This window comes from Taudactylus pleione, unplaced genomic scaffold (genome assembly GCF_031769625.1).
Source record: "Taudactylus pleione unplaced genomic scaffold, aTauple2 ptg001477l, whole genome shotgun sequence".
Classification (NCBI taxonomy): Eukaryota; Metazoa; Chordata; class Amphibia; order Anura; family Myobatrachidae; genus Taudactylus; species Taudactylus pleione.
In genome coordinates this window covers 1,736,093-1,757,273 of record NW_028285875.1, presented here as the reverse complement: position 1 = coordinate 1,757,273, position 21,181 = coordinate 1,736,093, and the positions used below count along the sequence as shown (strand labels likewise).

Here is a 21,181-nt window from a genome sequence, read left to right as displayed (position 1 = left end):
ATCTGCCTAAAGCAACAAAAGCAGTATGTGCTAATTTTCATGCCCCCCCCCCCCCCCCCCAATTCTCACTCTAAACAGTACAATCTAGAAACAAGTCAAAAGCTAATGAAATATTAACTGCATTCCAATGGCCTGCACTGGGAATATGCTGTTCAGAATAACCCACACAATATTTATTTATCTATTTATTTATTGCAACAAGGACAGGGGGGAGATATATCAATTAAACCTTGCCAATCAACTTCTAACTGACATTTTACAGAGTGTATTTGAAAAATGACAGAAGCTGATTGGTTGGTACTCTCTTCAAGGTTTGCTACATCTCCCCCAGTGGTCCTGAATAACAAGTGCAAGATGATCCACTGCTGTCTCTTTCATTTTTAATTACATGTCGCAGTAACTTGTGAATGGACTTTCTTGGAATAAAAAAGGATTTACTATTTTTGTGGTTAGCTAAATGGGGGATACGTGGGTACTGACCTCACCTGACTTTTATAAGAATTAGAACAGATGGTATGTATCCCCTCCCTCACATAGATGCAGTGTCTTTATATGGGCATTCTCCTTACTGCACATATTTAAACAAATACCTTGTTGTACTGTACCAGATTCCTGCTCACTGACTGACAAATTCATAACTCCTGTGGGCATAAAGGAAATTGTGAATGCCAGCTTCATTGTGGCTCACAGTGCTAATGTCAAAAAGCACTTATTATTGAGAGGACAAGGAAAGTCTTATTAGTTATATGAGCCTGTTGCCCAAAATGTAACAATCCCTGCCCCACTTTAGTTTACCCATTTTACATAAATGATGATCCTTTCCTCCGTATGATATTGTCCTTAATATGAGTCTATGTAAATAATAGGTACAAAATAAGGTTATGTCTAATAAAACAATGTAACATTAAGAGAAGAACTTTACTGCCCAGCACGTAGAACAGACCAGTTGACCAGCATATTATGCCTCCATAATGGTCCAGCAGATACTAATTGCCCAGTGTGTACACAACAGCCTACAATTGTCCATCATATTACTTGGCCCTGAATATGCATGTGCAAACAAAACCTGTGTGTGATATCCTATAAATGTCCAATCACGCTCTGTAAAGCAGTGTGTATTGTATGTGACAACATTGATCATTGATGCAGTCACCAATTATATATGTGGTGTTACCATGAGAAGGAAATCTGAATCCTAATCATCTGTAGAGCACGGCTCAGTGCAACATTTGTATTACCATTATGAGGCTATCACTAAAATATAACCTCTCAGATGTTACTTGGAAGTCCTGGGAGATTTCTTAAGCTTCAGATGTCAGTAACCAAAAGCTTCTGGAATATCACTAATGAAAGGTGCCTGATCCAATACGTTCAATGGGTAAATGCTTAAATTCTGCTAAATTAACAGTATTTATAGGATGAAGATGTTATAAATGGTGTGTTTGCATCAACCGTATACTGTATACAATGATTTTGTTTTCCTGTAGGACATTTACACTTACATTCCTATCATCACTTCCCACTAGTAACTAATTCATTTTTCTCCCTATTTTTCTTTTTTTCATGTGTTTGTTGTCTGTTTCTATTTCTCCTCTTGTGGGGGAATCTCTTGTCTCCTCTTTCCCCTCTCTGACTCCATCTCATCCATGATCCTGACCCCTCCATCAATCTACCAGAGTACAACAGCAAACTCCGGAATATCCACCAAAGTATGAACTCCCCCCACACCCCCATGCTTCACCGCCAGCGTTCCTTCACCTTCTCTGGTTTGTTCTGTCCGCTGCCTTCCATCCGTAATGCATGGTGTGTCACGCCTCGGGCACCTACAGTGTCTGTTGGTAGAATATTTATCTGGTGGTTCATTATCATATGTATTGGCTCATATGCTGCTACAACATACTTGAAGTACTGATTGAGTTTTGTTTGTTGTGTGCTGTATATGCTTTAATATAATACACAGCGAATGGTGCAGACAAGAAACTAATACAATATGTACTGTACCTGGGAGGCCAAAAGTGTCCTCTTTACTTTATTCTGAATGCATGAGGTATGGATTATTGCTACTAACCCTTGTGTTTATGAGCTGCCAAATTGCACGGGGTGTGGTGCCTTTCTCTCATGCGGTTGCTGTTGTGTGGCTCTGTTTACAACATCTGTTGTTGGTATTCACTGCATTGAATTGATACTAATGTTTCCAACATGTTGTTTTTTTTTTTTTCTTGTGTGTAAATTTGTTAAAACCACTATAATATCAATTCCTAGTAAGAGTGCAGTTTATTAGTGATGTTGTGAAGTAGGATGACATTAGGAAATATGGCATCAAGAGGGGGGCAACATTAATCATTTGAGTAAAGTGATGATGTAATCATATGTGCAAGTAAAGGTAAGACAAGACATTATCTTCCACAATGTATCTGTAATGTTTGTATGACAAGAAGATGAGGACATTGTATTATCATGCATTGAAAACTGTTACTTATTTGAAACATTTTTATTTCTCTGGTTACATTTTTACTACTGATCAGCATAAAATATTTTGTATTGTCAAATAAAACAAACAGGCTATAGCGGATAACCCATTTCGCTAAAGTACCATCCAATAAAAAACAGCTCTCCAATGCAGTTTACGATCTTCAGAGAGCACATAATTCATTGATTGAGTCCATCTATGTACAAAGGACACCAATTGTTGCAAACAACAGCTTTATCATGAATTTCTAACATACCAATTAAAGCTAAGAAAAGTTTATTAAAATTACAAATCTAGGGAAGAATATAGGAATATGGCAAATACTTTTTGGAAACTCATAGAGCACTGTCAAGACCATCATAAAGCAATGTAAAGAATATCGACAGTTTGCCATGTGTGTTACAGAGAGAGTCTCTTCTATGGTAGAGATGTAATAAACTGCCCATGAAAAACTAACTCAATTTATAAATCTCTTTTTTATGGGAGGTTGACAAAAGGAAAACCATTATTCAACCTCTCCCCAACTCCTTTACTTGCTCCTCTTTCTTTACAGAATCTAGTTCAAGTTGCTCGCCCTAACTTTCTAAGCATCTCAATCCACACTTCCTCTTCAGACTTCCTCTGTTTGTTGCCTTGTCTCCAAACGTATTACCTCCTCCCACTGCAGCAACCAAGTCTTCCCCCATGATGCTACCCTCTTCTGGAACTCTCTCCCGTGCCCTATAAGAATGTCTACCATCCTGCAAGGATTTAAATGTGCCCTGAAAACTCACCAGTTCACTAAAGCCTTCCAGCTCCTCTCACATTCTACTCACATCATCTGTACTCCCTCCTCATCTCTTCACCCCCCAGATTTATCCCTCAGCCCCTTTAGACTATTAGCTCTCACTAGCAGGGTCCCTGCACTATCCTTGTTTCCAGTGCACTCACACTCTGTCAGTGACTCTGCGCACTTCTGTCCACCCTTTGCAGGGCACAGATTAATTGAGTGCTACTGTTATTAACTGTCTCTCATTTAGTTGTCTGTTTCTCAGTGTTTGATTTTTGCCCCTGTACTGTATGTTCAAACATTTCTATATTGTAATCTTTATACTACTGTAATTTCTTTTTTTCTGTGCAGCACTACGGACACTTGGTGACACCATATTAATAATAGATAATAATAGTTGACAACTCAGAATAAATGTAAAAAAGGTTTAAATACACCCGTGCTCCAATGCTACAGGAGTGCAGCTTAAGAATGTGACCTACACACATCACCAAGGATATAAGGAGATATATATATATATATATATATATATATATATACACAAACAAAATACTTCAGCGCACCTCCTTCAAAGGTATATGTCAACAATTATCTCAAAAGAAAAATAAAAAAGTTCCAGATGCTAGATATAAATTACTGAAATGCACCTCTTATTGATAAAAATATCAATAGTAAAAGTCATTCAGCAGGTAACATTCCACATAGAGGAAATGTCCTGAAATCTTGACAACAGTTTTCTAGAAAGAAAAGTCCCAGATGCTAGAAAAAACTACTGAAATGCACCTCTTTTTGACAAAAATATCAATAATAAAGGTCCACATAAAATAAATATCCTAAATTCTTGACAATATTCTCAGATGATGGGTTTTCTCAGTAGATGTTCCTTACAGCCTGGATATTGATTTTCAACACACTAGCAAATACCCCTTCAGTGTCCGCACAGCATCTCAAAGAAATAACAAAATGGAATCTCCCATAGTGCAGAACTGTCACATTTATTTAACATAAAACACTTAAAACATAGAGTTAAAAAGATGGCAGCTTACCACAATTAACCTTTTTTGGAAAGGCTCAATAACAAGCATTAGGGGTAATAACGCTACCCCAAAAGTGGTTCACCCTCCCTGGTCTCAGTCCTTTAAGGATCCTCAACAGTGGCAGCTCCCACAGACCAATGTGTTTCAGCTTAGAAGCCTTCATCAAGACTTCAGGACATTTCCTCTATGTGGAATTTTACCTGCTGAATGATTTTTACTATTGATGTGTTTATCAAAAAGAAGTGGATTTCAGTAATTTATATCTAGCATCCGGGACCTTTTTCTTTTTTTTTTTCCTTTTGAGATAATTGTTGACATATACCTTTTTGAAAGAGGTGCGCTGAAGTATTTTGTTTGTATCAGAATAAATTTAGCCTACAGCTTCCATAAAGCTGGGTACACACTGACAGATACATTGTATTAAAAGTGTGTGTGTGTGTGTATATATATATATATATATAATTGTATTAAAATATAATTGTATTAAAAGTGTGTGTGTGTATATATGTGTATATATATATATATATATATATATATATATACTATAATTGTTGTGCAGGAGCATGGGCAGACAGGCAGGCAGGGCAGGGATGGATGTGCTTGGGCAGGTGTGCAGGTTCCATGTATGTGTGTGTGTGTGTATGTATATATATGTATATGTATATGTGTATGTATATATATATATATATATATATATATGTATGTAATATGCTACCACAGACAGTGGCAATCGAGTAAATATTATCACGTTAGTCCAGGTAAGTTACCAACATTTCGATGCCCGTTTATTGCTCCATCGTCCGTGTACAGGGACAATGGAGAAATGTGCTTCGAAACGTTGGTAACTTACCTGGACTAACGTGATATTATTTACTCGATTGCCACTGTCTCTGGTAGCATATTGTGGATTCCTTTTGTGGGGATTTCCTAACAGAAGGCACCGGGGATTTTTATGTACATTTATGTATAGCATAGTAAAATAATTAGGTAAAATATGCATATTTCACTTTATATAAATACGAAAGACAGCAGTTGAGCTGGCTGCACTATTCTCCCAGTCGGCCATGTTACAGGCAGTAGAAGCTCCTCATTATGCTTGTGTTTCCATTTTACCCTTGGCTGGGAAACAATGGTCCTTATTTTGATGCTTAGAAAATTAGACTGTGTGTCAAGAATTTGCCGTCTACATAGTTGTGTATCATGTTCAGACAAAAGGCGTTTGCTGGATTCGGGCTGGTTGCAACTTGCTATAGAAAATGAAAGATGCCTAATGCCGCCTTCCCTTATTATTCCCCCTGCATTGTTGGAGTGTCAAGATAAGGTTCTCCACTTTAGTATGTGTGTGATTAGGGATGAGAGGGTTTGGATTTACTCAGTTCTCAAAATGGCATTTTATTGGCTATCGGCTATCACGTGTTTTGGATAGCTAATAAAATAAATCCAAACTAATCCGAACTTGCGGTAAAGTGGCGATAAGAACTGAGTAAATCCAAACCCGCTCATCCGGCTCTTTTATCAAGGCATATACCTTGATAAAGGAGCAGGTGGGCTCTGAAACGTCGGTTAAACTCAAGTAAATTTTCCTTTTGCATATGAGTCCCGGAGTGCTGCCTCAGTCTGTTCTAGGATCGACCATTATCCTTTGTATCACAATTTTTTACTATGCATCACCAGGTACCCGCACAGAAAAAATAAACAAATCCCCATGTGGTGCAGCACTCCGGGCTAGTAAATAAATCACGGTCACAGCAGCATAACGTGTGGCAACGTTTCAGTGCCCTTTATGTGTGGCACTTACTTTCGTCGAAAGTGCCACACATACAGTGCCCTGAAATGTTGCCACACGTCATGCTTCTGTGACCGTGATGTATTTACTAGCCTGGAGTGCTGCACCACATTGGGATATATATATATAGATTTATTTATTTATTTGGAAAGGATGGCACTCACCAGTAAATGCAGCTTAATTTTAATAGTCAGGTCATGAGAGGCTCACATACAAAGCGATATTTCGGTCCTACAAAGTCCCGGGTTATATTTTTGTGAGCCGTTCACACTGAGGTCCGACTCAGATCGACCCGACAATAATCCGGGTTATTCGGTTGGTGTAAAAGGGGTAGAAGTGTTCATTTTAGCACCCTGTACCTGTCACAACCCGTGCAGTTCCTCTATCCTGCCTGGGGTGTCCCTCTCTGCTCTGGTGCTTCTAGCACACACAGGCCCGCCAAGAGCCGCGGCGGGCCTGGGCAAAGGGGCGTGGCCTATTTGTGGTAGGGGTGGCCACGCCCCCTTCCCGGAAGAAAAAAAAGTTTTGCAGCGGTGCTGCGCGCTCGGGAGGGGGAGCACTTTGAGTCCCCTCAGCGCAGCTAGGGGGGACGCGATCAGAGTGATCGCTTCCCCCCCACAGGCATAGGAGACTGCTGTGACTGCTGCTCAGCAGTCACGAGCAGTCTCCCATTGCAGCTCAGCACACGCTGTGTGCTAGGCCGCTGTGAGGGAGGGGGGGGCGGCACCGGACCCAGGCCCCCGCTGGGCCCCTCAGGAAGCCCGGGCCCGGGTAGTCTATACCCGCTCCCCCCCCTCTCGGCACCCCTGAGCACACAAACTGCTATATTTCAGCCGTTTGTTGTATGAGCTGAGTGTGCTAGAAGCACCAGAGGAGAGAGTGACACCCCAGGTAGGATAGGGGAACTGCACAGGTTGTGATAGGTGCAGGGTGCTAGAATGAAGATTCTGTATGCTGCAGTCCCCTCTGCGATTATGTTAATGCTAGTATCAGCCCTTACCCTGGTGTACTGAACCCACAAGGGTTGGGACACCCACTTTGTGCATCTCCAGTTGCAACCAGCCTCATGCTAGATGCAGAATCTCCGTCCGAGTATGGCTTCTAATGTATGCGATTAAGTGATTTTGCAACCACTTCTGCGACATGACTTCCCTGCGACATGCCCGCAACACACCCATGAGACAAAATATCTTTGTGCGTCTGTTTAGCCACTGCCCAGGAACACCCAATACATTCCAGAGTCATTGCTGTTTAGTCGGGCCTCCGACTCTGTACGCAGACACTGTGGGATGCATGGTGTCATGAGACTTTTTTAGAGATTTAGGGCCGTATTCAATTAGCCACGAAAAGTCAGTTTCTGCGGAAAAGTATCGCCGGTGATGTCATTTCGCCATGCGAAAAGTTTCCTCTGCATTAAATTCCAAGGACTTTTCGCCGGTGCGGAAACTCAATGCAATGGGACCTGCGATACATTTTTTGGGGTGCAAAGCTGCGGAAACCCCCTTGCACCCTTGGGACAGTCCTCCAAAGGTAATCTGCGTTGAAAAAAGTTTAAAAAAGTCCTTAGATCACCCAAAAAAAGTACTTTCGTTTTGGGGGCGAAAAAGTCCAAAGTCAGAGGACAAACTTAAAAACTAGTGAAATAGACTCAAGGGGGGTCCCCGAGTATGCCCCAGGTGTTTTTAAGTTTGCAGGTGCTTGCTTAGAAATATGCTAGCATCCATTTTCAGGTACCCCAAATTTGCTGGGACTACTTATTTTCTTCAAAAAAACTGCAAAATGCTATTCTTCACCACTTCTGTAAAGGCGCTAAATAGCAGCTATTGAGACCATTTAAGTACCCCAAACACCTTCAGCAGACCTATTCGGGGGTAACTAGAGTGAACCCCAATGTCAGTGCATTTTTTACAGTTTCGCCAGGGTCCAGTTTTCACTAATTTCTAATTGAATATGTATGGGGATAAGCGGGGACGCGTGCGATACTTTTTCGCATTGCAAACCAGCGATGTCGGCGAAAAGTACAAGACTTTTCGCGGCTAATTGAATACGGCCCTTAGATGCATGCACAGTCAGTCACAAAACCCCCCACTAATTTGCATGAGCATCAGCACTGCGTATGACTCAGAATCAGTCACTATATGAGCATAACTTATGGCTGGTACTCAAGACATCATAGATGGTACTCCCAACAGCCGAAGCTCACTCTGTCTCTTTTTTTATTTTTTTTTTATTTTATAGTTTTAGAAGCCCCTGTTATATATATATATATATATATATATATATATATATAATTGTAATTTAAGGGGAGAGTTAATAAAGCTTGGAGAGAGATAAAATTGGAGATAAATAGCACCAACCAGTCATCTCCTGTCACTTTACAGGCTGTGCTTGAAAAACTACAGGAGCTATTGGTTGGTGCTATTTATCTCCAATTTTATCTCTCTCCAAGCTTTATTAAATCTCCCCCTGTATGTCATTTGATATCCATTGTAGCAAATTTTGGTGAAGCTCAGAGAGTATTTATATAGTAATGTTATCATCATGAAGTCCCAGCATAATCTGCCATGTTAAATGCAAGTGAAAATGGAGAGTGTACTTGTAGCTTATACTACAGCCATGGCCAAAAGTTTTGAGAATGACACAAATATTGGTTTTCTGAAAACTTACTGCTTCAGAGTTTTTAGACCTTGGCTTTTTGTCAGATGTTACTATGGTATACTGAAGTAAAATTACAAGCATTTCATAAGTGTCAAAGGGCTCTATTTATTAACATTATTTTGACTAAAATAAAATGAAAAAGGGTGTTTTCACACCCTTTTCACATTATTTAGTATCAGCTATAGTTATTACAGGGCAATTGGAGTAGAATTCGTAAAATTCTACTCCAACCCCTAGTATCACTTATTTTTAGTACAGCAGATTGCATTTCCGATAACTGTAATGGGAAATGTGATCCGACCAGAGTTACTAAAAATAAAATGTGAAACAATATCGGGGAAAGCCCTGTGATAATAACGCCACCTGGAGATATTAACGAATTCAGGGCCTGATTCAGAGCCGGACGCTCTGACAAGAGCACTCGCTCTGAATCAGGGCCCTCCTACCTATTTTTGGAGCGGCCTCCTGGCCGCTCGCATAGCTGTGGGTGACCACCCACAGCTTATGTGAGCGGCCAAAAAGATGGTCGCGATGGTCAAGACCATCGTGACCATCGGGCTTGCGACGAGACCCTGCGGTAGGGTCTCCCTGCCGCAAGCCCAGGAGTGCTTTTGGCTCTATCAGAGCCAAAAGCACTCCCACTGACATCAGTAGTGATGTCAGTGGGGCCGGCTCCAGACGGTAGGCGTTCCCATGGGAACGCCCCCGGCACGTCCACCAAAGGGGGTGTGTTGTCACTCACCATCGACAGCCCCCTTTGGTGCAAGACCCATAGCGACGGCTTGGCCGTCGCTATGCGGGTCTCGCGCATGCGCACGACGGAGCTCCCTCCGTCGTGTGCATGCGCACTAGGGCACCATCGACCCGCCTGCGTGCGCTCGCGAGCGGGTCTGAATCAGGCCCTCATTTGTTAATATCACACTACAATCTACATTCAATATGCGGATTGTAGCAAATAGAGCCCAAAGGCTTTTACTGACAATGACATTAAGTTTATGCAAAGAGTTAATATTTGCTGTGCTGACCCTTCTTTTTTAAGACCTCTGCAATTCGCCCTGGCAAGCGGTCAATCAACTTCTGGGTCACATACTGACTGATGGCCGCCAATTCTTGCCTAATCAATGCTTGGAGTTTGTCAGAATTTGTGGGTATTTGATTGTCCACCTGCCTCTTGAGGATTGACCACAAGTTCTCAATGGGATTAAGGTCTGGGGAGTTTCCTGGCCATGGACCCAAAATTTCGATGTTTTGTTCCCCGAGCCACTCAGTTATCTCTTTTGCCTTATGGCAAGGTGCTCCATCATGCTGGAAAAGGCATTGTTCATCACCAAACTGTTCTTGGATGGTTGGGAGAAGTTGCTATTGGAGGTTGTTTTGGTACCATTCTTTATTCATGGCTGTGTTCTTAGGCAAAATTGTGAGTGAGCCCACTCCCTTGGCTGAGAAGCAACCCCACACATGAATGGTCTCAGGATGCTTTACTGTTGGCATGACACAGGACTGATGGTAGTGCTCACCTTTCCTTGTCCGGACAAACATTTTTCCAGATGCCCCAAACAATCTGAAAGGGGATTCATCAGAGAAAATAACTTTACCCCAGTCCTCAGCAGTCCAATCCCTGTACCTTTTATAGAATAACAGTCTGTCCCTGATGTTTTTCCTGGAGAGAAGTGGCTTCTTTGCTGTCCTTCTTGACACCAGGCCATCCTCCAAAAGTCTTCATCCTGTGTCATGCTAACAGTAAAGCATCCTGAGACCATTCATGTGTGGGGTTGCTTCTCAGAAAAGGGAGTTGGATCACAGCATAAGATGATTGAGTTCTACTGAAATGATAACCCACCTCTTTAAGCTTCAATATAAGACATTACCATGGCACAGGTATTCTCTAAATATCAGATCAGATATTACAAATATTAGATCCATATTATCTCCTCAGCCCACTATAACTTTCCTGCCTTACACAGCCTTTTCTGCAGCCCTTATCTTGTACATCTCTTGTTCCTATTTCTCTGCCAACACCTCCCCTCTTCTCCAGTAGCAGGGCCCCCTTGTCAGACAATCTATGGTATTAAGAGAATTCTCCACAGCGCCCAGGCGACTGTCTGCTCTATTCATTCCTGTGGCCATTCAAATGCCACATTATTCATAGGCTACACGTTCCGAGCATCCACATGAGTTGTATGTCCCATAGACGTGTCATTCACCTCCTCATAGCACGGCCATACATAAAGAAGAATCAGCCATCTTATCCTTTTGCCATAATGTGCATTGTAGCTTTGTATAAATATAGTCTTGGTACATACGACGTGTTCTAACTAAACTGTAGAACTAATGAAATGATTAAATAAAAAATAAACAGTGGAACATGCTGGAAGTTGCAGTTTGTCAACCGCTAAGAAACTACTAGCTGAGTACGTGTCTAATATCAATTCAAGGGCACATAACAGCTTCTCCTACCCTTATTGGTGTGCAATGTGAGCAGCACTGACAGTGGGAGCCACAAGTGATGATAGTGTGTTTCTAATGGATATATAAACAGTTTGCTGTACAGGCTTTGTTGATACCACAATCCTTCTACACCAGGTGCCTCAAATATCCCTGCTATTGTTTAGATGCTCAGATTGGCTAGAGGAGTACAGGTTTTCCTATCCTTTCTCACTTCAAACATTTACAACTCAGTAGTAAGCCAAGCTGAAATAATCTGTGCTGCTGGTAACATGTATGACATTTGGAAGAATAACTATAATTGATGCTTCTGGGCACAGTCTGTATAGACTTTGAAATGACACAGAACAGAGGTTTTACTAGAAATTGTGATTTTGAACCAATAGTCCTGCCACGTATATCTTTTCTATATTTGTCTACCTGCCACCCTCTTTATATGCCTTTGTATCACAGAAAGGCTGGATGTCTGCCATGTTGTAAGGCTGATCTTGTCTGCACATGTGAATTGGTCTGTCAGTGCCAGTCATTGTAGCATAAATCAGAGATAGGCATATCTTATTAACATGTCCTGTTCGAGCCTGCACAACACTACAGTGCAATATGGAGTATATCATATCATATATTTTACATACACCTAAGAGTGGCAACACTGAAAGAGAAGCTCCATAAAAGAGAAAAACAAACAAAAGCCCAAATTAATAAATGATTTATTTTTCTAATTCTTACTGTGTTTTCAAGAAAGTAACACGGAAATAGTTGACCCAAGTAACTTTTTACCTCCCCTGAAACAATAAAACTTCACTGTGATCTTATTTTATAACATAGGAATGCAGCCACTCCCTGGAGGGGTCCCCTTGGAGGGTGAGGCGCATGTGGGTGCAGTTAGACATGGTTACAAAGACTAAAAAACATTCACATATTGGTTTCCTTCAACTCTCTTACTCCGAGCAACAGCACTTGTTACACAACACCTTCAGCTATAACAAATATTTGCTCTCAGACACCCCTTCAGACAGGTGACATCTTGTGGGTCTGTAGCTGGCACGGATATAAATATAATACCTAATATTTCTCTCTTCCCTAACCTGTCTCCCCAGTGTTGGAGGTACAGTAGATAGATCTGCTTATCTATCCTATTGTCAACACACAAATACTGTAGGAAGAGAAGATTAGGTTGAAGACTCCAGAATCCACTTGAAACAGTATCTTCCCTGGGAGACAGCACACAAGACATTTATTTGTTTACACTGTCCAACTAATTTGCAATAAATGTATGATTTGTGGCTTTCATATTTCTATATGTGCATGTATGATTGGTCTGGGCACCCAGATCTGTGCAAGAAGGACAACCACCCAGGGCAAAATGTCATTTGGGTATAGGGGTGTCAGTATTCTTTCTTTCCACCGCTTGCCAATATTTCTAGTTTTGGCTATGTTGGCAGCTTTACTAAAAAGTTATTACTTTGGTGATTTTGATAGAAACATTTAGCAGAGTCTTCCTTAAAATAAGTTCTCTCTTCATTTGCTCAATATGGTCTACACTACGCTGTCATATCTCAATCAGAGTACTTGTCTTAGTAAGTGTCAAAGCAGCGCTTGTAGATTTTATTGTTGGGAATGTGACCTGGAGGGAATAATATTAATGAATGTAAAAGACTAAGAAATAAATGTGATGTAGGTGCAACCCCTACAAACTCTGGAATTCCATATACTGTAGTTGTGACTCTTTTGCATTTCCAGGGGTACATACACGGGACAAGACCCCAGATGAGATTGGATATTTATCACGTCGGAGGACAACCAGTGAAGGGCAATATGAAGACAATGCTGTGGGCACCAGTTCTATTAGCAGCCCCACCAAAGTGCGCTCACCTGTCCGATGCGTCTCGCCAGAAGTCTTCAACACAATCGCAGCCAATCCAGGAGGGAGACCAAAAGAGGTAACAACTCAAAAGAACATTTCTGTAGCGCAGACCCTAAAATATACATATTATACTACGTCACATGTAGTATCAGTCATTTACAACGTGCAACCCTACGCAGACATCGAGCCATTCTGCATTTTATGTTTATTTAGCGGTATATTTATTTAGCTGTTTATTTATTAGTAGATCCTAAATAATTGACAGATACTAGACGATAAGTAAATCTAAAAAAATACATACTGATCTCCGAGCAAGTATCTGAATTTGGTTTCATCAGCAAAATTAGATAATTAAACATGCATTTGTTACCCAATTCTTTTATTATGCTATACATAAATGTACAAAAAAGACACTTGTACAATATTGAACCTAATTTTCAAGGGCTGCCGCTTTTCCATCTTCGCGTTATTTTAATTTTCGTTACTAAAAACATGTTTAATAACTAAAAACATTGCCTTGCTTTGTTTTTGTCTTCATTATACGTTTTTTCTACAATTCATTTATATCATCACCATACAGTTCTTTAATTTTTATGCCATAGCATACAACAGTTGGATGCCTTGTGCCTAGATTTATACAATGCACAGGACAGATTCAACTGTGTTTTATCCAAAGGCACCAAAAATAAACAACTTTGTCAGTGTGATATGAATACCTTGCTTTTAGAGTGCTACAACCTCCAGTGTTTAGGATCTTTATTTTATTACTACTTTTATTGTATTCATCATGAAATGATATCTAATGCATAATTCATGTTTAAAGTAATGATTCCTTAACACATTTTAATTCCTGTTTATAAAAGATGTGGACATATTACAGAACTGCCACCATTTATTTTCTCAGTTGTAAGACTTCACTTGCTCATATTTACAGCCTCACCTGCACAGCTATAGGGAAGCCTTCGAGGAGATGGAAATGCAACCTCCTGCTCTCAGCCCAACGGCCTCAGGTAACAAGTCTCATCCAGGAGTGATTTTGACTCCAAAGTTCCTCAGACAAAATTGTGGTTTGGTCCCCTCCCCTTCATTTGTCAAAAAAAAAAAAAAAGGGGTTAGTTTAATCTTGGTCCTAGACGGGAGCCTCGATTGCCTAATGGATACTCCGTCTATGTACCCATCATCCTCCCACTATCAGATACAGATGTGTCCTTGTTCATTTGGCCTCAATACACCATGCAGTGCGATAAGTGAGTCGTCAGGTCCCATGCAACTCTGCTAGCGTAGGCCGTCTTTTTTTGCAGAAAATGTGTCTAAAGCTGAGTAGACACTAGACGACCTGTGTAACCAGCCGACGGCAGATGCGATGAAACATCATATTGTGCACACACCACACGATCTGGCGAACGGCCATGCGATATGTCGTTTCCCCACCGCATCCAAATGCATGGGGTCTTCAGTCAGATCTTTAGACTGAGCAGCTTGTATGGCAGATCTGAAAATGCGACAGACGACCCCGTGGGAGCGCGTATAGTGTGTATACACTAGGCGATTTGACCGATTTATTGTTCCAATCCATCAGAAATCGGCAAATCATGTTTAAAAAAGTCTAGTGTGTACCCAGCTTTAGACGCAATGTGTCTAGGACGCACCAGAAGACTGTGCTGATTGATTGGATATGTGACACTTGTATATCTCTGTGCAACTGAGACTGTAATTGGAACTTAGTGTGGAAAAAAAGCTGCGGCCATTGTATCATAGCCTTTCGCATACTAATTCACACAGTCGCACACATCTACAAGTGTCACACATCAAATGAATCAGCACAGTCTGCTGGTGCGTCCTAGTCACATCACATTGCAACTTAGACACATTTTTGGCAAAAAAAGACACTTGGACCAGGCAAGCCAAGAGGGTTTGTTTGGCGCGACTGCAGCAAAGACTAGTGAGGACACATATGTAATAGCTCTGCGTTACAGAACATCTTCCTGATTTTGTGAGCCCGATTACAGTAGATTGATTACAGCATAGATGTGGTTGCTATGGATTACAGCACATGTTTGTTCTTTGCACCATGTTATTGTATAAGCCACAGCAAGTGCAGGGAAGGATGTGTTGGTAGGATGAAAGACAGAAAAGTCAGCCCCAAGTGCAGGAAAACAGAGCAGACTCACAATCTGCACTCTGTGTTATGGAAGCACAAAATAATGTAAAACGGTTTAGGCTAGTTAAAGTTGGGATCTAAAAATCAAATCTTGTTGACTATCCCGCGTTTCGATAGCCAATAAGATAAATTCAAACTTGTGCTCATCTCTAGTTTACAGTCACTATATTTATTTTGTATACAGTACTGCTAATCTGTCTGAGGTGCCTCTTTACAGAAACTAAACATACTCCGTTCAGTAAGTCTTTCTTCATAATCCAAATCCCACAGCGTTTTAATTTCCTTCTGATCTCTGAACGGCTTCCAGCACCAAAGTAACTTTACTGTGCATTGTAGGCCAAGAATATGGTCTAGAGTTTAAGACATCCCAACAATTGCATCAGTATGACATGTCATGAGGCACCGAGCGAGTTCTTGTGGAAGATGTGTCCAATAGCTAGGTGCTCAGTACAGCTAATTTTATATATTAGATGCAGTCTGTTCATTAACATTTCATATAAATAGCGCACAATATAGATCATGTATAGCGTGTATGAGCCTTAGTATATGAAGAGGTCCCCTATTGTCAAAGAGCGGGTGGGAAGAGGGTGCTGGCATTCTGAGTGGGGACGGGAAACATTCCCAAGGCCGAATAACTGTGTTATTGTGTCAGGAAACAGAGCAGAATGTCTGCAATTAGCTGGTTTTCTATGTAACATCCTTCATTGTAGCTCTTCATCTGTTTTACACAACCGGCCTATTAAGGACATCAGAGTTATGGCATATAATAGACCATCATTTCTCACACAATACACACACACGGTATATATATTTATATATATAGATCTATATATATTTTATCTGCCCTCCGCTAATAATGCATATGAACTAATCTCAACTTGGGACACTTGATAGGCAGTTGAGATTAGCACACCAGTATCTAAGTACAGATAAACCACCATATGCATTAATAGTGGAGCGTAGATACTATTTTCTATTCTGCTGTAAGCATCAGAGAAAAGGATCCATCTCTGCATGTCTACAACTAATCCCTCATTAGATATACATCTGTCGGCACAGGTCTGAACCCACACATACAGTATATGTACACACACAATACATGTACACACACACACACGTGTGTGTGTGTGTGTGTGTATATATATATATATATATATATTTATGTGTGTGTATATAGCATTTCAGCTCTTGCATATGGGATATGTCTGCTGTTTTATTATATAGAGTCACATTATTACACTGCATTAAAGATCTAATAGTACAGGTTGAGTCTCCCATATCCAAATATTCCGAAATACGGAATATTCCGAAATACGGAATAATTTTGGCATGACTGAGATAATGAAACCTTTGATTTTTGATGGTTCAATGTACACAAACTTTGTCTAAGGCACAAATTATTATTAATATTGTATAAAATAACCTTCAGGCTCTGTGTATAGGGTGTATATGAAACATAAATGAAATTCATGTATGCACACACTTTTTTTGAGCTACAAAATTATTGAAAATATTGTATAAAATTACCTGCAGGCTGTGTGTATAAGGTGTATATAACACATAAATGCATTCTGTGTGTAAATTGGGGTCCCATTCCCAAGATATCTCATTATGATATGCAAAATATTCCAAAATACGGAATAATCCATTATCCAAAATACCCCTGGTCCCAAGCATTTTGGATATGGGAGACTCACATGTACTATTTTTTTTTTTTAGTTACACTACATTTTATCACATGACATCATGCAAGATCATGTGAGAGGGCGGAGCCACCGGCAGGAGTAAGCATAGAGCTACTCAGGCAATCTGGATGGCTCTGCACACTTTAGGGTGCGTGCCTGGGGGTGTCCTTTTGGAGTCTTTGAGCAGTACTGCAGCAACGCTGCTGGGTGGCATTCCAGGCACCCTGCTAACCAGATGCAGGGGCTGTGGGGCAGCGTTGGCCCTGTGTAGATTCTAAGGATAATAAACAGGTCATAGAAATCCAAGGTTTTTTTTTTTTTAATACCCATAAGAATTAATATGCTTATTTTCCTATAAGCACTGAAGTTGTATTAAGCTGTGTAGTTATTGAAATGACCGTTGTCTTATTTTCTTCTTCATCTTCTCCACTAGTGGTTCGTTCTCCCCCGGGATTAGCGAAGACGCCTCTGTCAGCTTTAGGGTTAAAACCACACTGTCCAGCGGACATCTTGCTTCAGCAGACTGGAGGTAAGCCTGGGCACAGCATGCAGATAAAGGTGTAAATCTTTCATCAGCTAATATAAGCACACAATTTCAATCTCTAAGGCCCGTATTCAATTTGGAGCGAAAAGCCGGAATCGGTGACGTTATTTCGCAAGGCGGAAAAGTATCGCCATATTCAATTTGAAAGACTTTCTGCCTAGGCGGAAAAAAGTGCAGAATTGGGGTTATGGGGTGTAGGGTTGCGGGAACCACCGTACAGCCTTCAGACAGTCCCCCAAAGGTAAACTGCATTAAATTTTAAAAAAAAACAACACTTAAGAACATCCCCAAAAAAATCACTTTCATTTTGGGGGCGAAAAAAAAAATGTTGGGGGACAAAGTTAAAAACTAGCGAACTAGACTCTAGGGGGGTCCCCAAGCATGCCCCATGTGTTTTTTTAATTACAGGTGTTTGCGGCAGGTGGATTTTTCACGATTTTTTAAACTTAACTTTAGCTACTTTAAAATATGCTGGCCCCCATTTTCAAGTACCCCAAATTTGCTGGGATAAGTTATTTTCTGCAAAAAAACCTCCTGAATAGTATTCTTCACCACTTGTACAAAAACACTATTTAGCAGCTATTGAGCCCATTTAAAAACACCAAATACCTTCAGCAAGCCAAATCGGGGGTAACCATAGCTAACCCCCATGTCAGAGCATCTTTTGGGGGGTGTTAGGCTGATTTCCCCAAATCTGACAGTACTTTCCGCTTGTTTCAGTTTCGCCAGTTCCCGTTTTCAAGTACTTTCAAATTGAATACGGGGATAAGCGGGCACGCGTGCGATACTTTTCCGCCTGCAAAACAGGCGAAGTAGGTCCGGGATTCGAAAAAGAATCGTGGGTGCGAATCAAATTTAATACGGCTCCAAGTGTCTAAAAATAGGAACAAACCAAATAGAGGCCCCAGGTAGACCAGACCTTTTCTACCGGGTACTTGGTAATCACTTGCAGACAAGAACGGAACATCATAACAAAAACTAATAATAAAAAACTTACACAAAATCCCTGTTCCAGGCTGTATCCACTCTAGTGGCCGTGAGCATTGTATCACTGCTGTCACTCCGAAAGCTGTTCTCATATGATGGACCCTGGCTTCCCGCCATGGAAAGTCTGATCCTTTGTTCTGGAATGCTGTTGGAATCCTAGAGATCAGCCGTTTAATGCTTTTAGTGAAGTGAACACAAACATCTGTACTGCAGGGACCCTGGAGAATCTCTCAGGAACCAAACACTTTCATGTGAACATTACTCTCGCTGTGTACACTGTGCCGCTGTAATTCTCTCCACAAGATGTGCAGGTCATTACTTTGAGGGAAAACACTTTTTCCAGCTGTTTAATACTAGAGATATCCAGCTCTGTTCAGTACATTACAGTCACCAGATTCCGAGAGGGTTCAGAAGGTAAATGTGACAGTGTGACATCCTATTACTTGAGAAGGGCAGGATATATATACACATTACAGGTTATACATTGTTTTTGCTAACCAACAAAAATATGGTGGACAATTGTGATATGTGATAGTGACCTCACACCATTATTTTTCCATAGAACAGACAACACAAACACAATTAAAAGTAACCTGACCCTTACAGCTGGTGGTAATTTCTTTTTTTTCTTCCATAAATACCCTCATCTTGTTAGAAAATGATCTGCAAACTTTGTTTAAAGCGGAATCCATCTTGTTGGAGCCTTACAGTGGACATTTGCATCTGGTTCACACCCTGAGGAACACAGCTGTTTTGCCATTGTAGCAGTTACTGGTATTCTCTTATACTGGAGTCCATTGCTAGAGAGACAAAGGAGAGGAGATTGGGTATGCTGACAGCCCACTGCTTATTGCACAAGTGTTGTGACCATGTAGTGGTTCCATAAGAGGTTCCAAATACAAGATTATGTTGAAAGCAATATTGTGGTGGTCCCCTTACTAAGGAGGAGAGGGGTTATTGCAGCTCAGGCTATGATCCTATGAACATTACTTGATATGTTGCTGAAATGTCCAGCTCACAAAAATACTTATTTTGCCATCAAAAGAAAGTAGAAACAAACCTTCCTTATCAAACATAACCCCCATGCATAGCATAACTCCGGTGCCCCACTTGGCATTTGAAGTCAACCATAACCAGTTAGCACTATGTCTCTTGGTGCTGGAGGGTTTATTCTGTCTATAAAAAGCTACAATAAAGCTCAATTGAAGAGCGATGGAGAGTACTGAACATATCTTCCCTGCATCATTTGTATGGTGTTCTGAGGCAGGGGTGTGTTTAATCAAGGTAGGGTTAAACTTCAACCGTAATTTAAAACCCCTCATATAATAAGTTCGGGTGATTGAATAAAATAGTGTAGAGTTCCCTTCTAATTTACCACAGTTGGGAAAATTACTTAGTAGGCAGGATATCCTTTGTCCATTGAGGATGGGTTGGTATTCTGACCCTAATTACACGTAAGCAGTGTGTAACTTCAGATAGCTAAACCAAGTTCATCACTTTTTTTTTCTGTAACTTTGTACTTTTATTAAGACAGACTGGAATGATTGTCCATATAATACAACTGTGGTTCTGCAGAGTTGATCATCGACATGTGATAGCAAAATAAAATAAGAGAATAAACGTGTGAGCTCTAAGAAGATTGTGGGGTACAGGAAACTCGCACAGCTTGTGTCAGCATCTCATACTGTACACAGACTTCTGCAGTAAGATAAAATGGTTGCAGCTAGATCCCCTTCCGTAGATTGACCCTGACGTCATCAGTTACTGTCCAACATCATTCCCTACCATCCACGTGGGCATAGAGGGGGAATATAATCTTGTAGTGAGCCACCTAGCTGAAGTGCAGCGGGCCTGCGAGGGGACAACTTTCTTCTTTTGGTGGACAGTATGGGCAGAAAACTGCACTTCCGCCCTTACTTACGTCACTTCCAGGTACAGAATGTGAAGGGGAAATATACCTTACCAAGATAAAATAGAAGATTCAACTCTTTGACCTGTCACATGGTAAAAGGTAGCCAGGCATAGGCAAAGTAATGCAGATCTGCACAGAATGAAGTAGACTAAACTAGCAGAGTGCAAAACATAAGCTTGTCACTAAACTCACTGGCAAGACTATATAAAACAATATTAGAAATGCTGTGGGTACAGTACAGTTGGTCTTACATGGGTGGGGCAGATTTATTAACCTGGATGGAGAAATCCTGTAGTCCAGGGTTTCCCAAACTCTGTCCTCAAGGCACCCTAACAGTCCAGGTTTTTAGGATATCCATGCATAGATGGTATAATCCAACTGACTGAGATACTAATTAAGTAATCTGTGCTTAAGCATGGATATCCTTAAAATCTGGACTGTTGCGGTGCCTTGAGAACAGAGTTTGGGAACCCCTGCTTTAGTCCAATAGAAAGTGTTGGCAGCTGCTCAGGCAAAGCGGTCAGACATATTCCAGCATGAATGGGAACTGCACCAGGGCTGATGAATGTGATCATCTTCCTACTGATTCACCCACAAGTCTTATAATTTATCACTCTTGGATTTCTCTCCGTCCTACAATATGTATTTATATTATATCTCATCCTCTCCTCATCAGATACGGAGACAGTTATTGTGTATGAGGAAGGTAAGTCTGTATTCTGCCTGCCTCTGCAGAGTAATTGGTTGGGTTTAACTGCTCCAGTCATTATTAATTAACCTAAGGTGCTGCCATGGTCCATCAATAACTGCATTGCTTCATTATTATTTATTCTTGTGGTTTTTTCCTCGGTGTAGTTCATGCA

General features: G+C 40.9%; 1 protein-coding gene across 3 annotated transcripts in view; it reads left to right on the top strand.

Annotated features, from left to right (window-relative positions):
• Positions 1-21,181, top strand: part of TNS1 (tensin 1) — a 754,643-nt gene that overhangs the window by 702,550 nt on the left and 30,912 nt on the right. For all 3 annotated transcript variants that reach the window (XM_088463870.1, XM_088463869.1, XM_088463871.1), the window contains 5 exons: positions 1,677-1,766; positions 12,906-13,105; positions 13,964-14,039; positions 17,309-17,404; positions 20,995-21,024. In XM_088463870.1, coding sequence (XP_088319996.1) covers positions 1,677-1,766; positions 12,906-13,105; positions 13,964-14,039; positions 17,309-17,404; positions 20,995-21,024 — 492 coding nt within the window. The remainder of the gene's footprint in view (positions 1-1,676; positions 1,767-12,905; positions 13,106-13,963; positions 14,040-17,308; positions 17,405-20,994; positions 21,025-21,181) is intronic.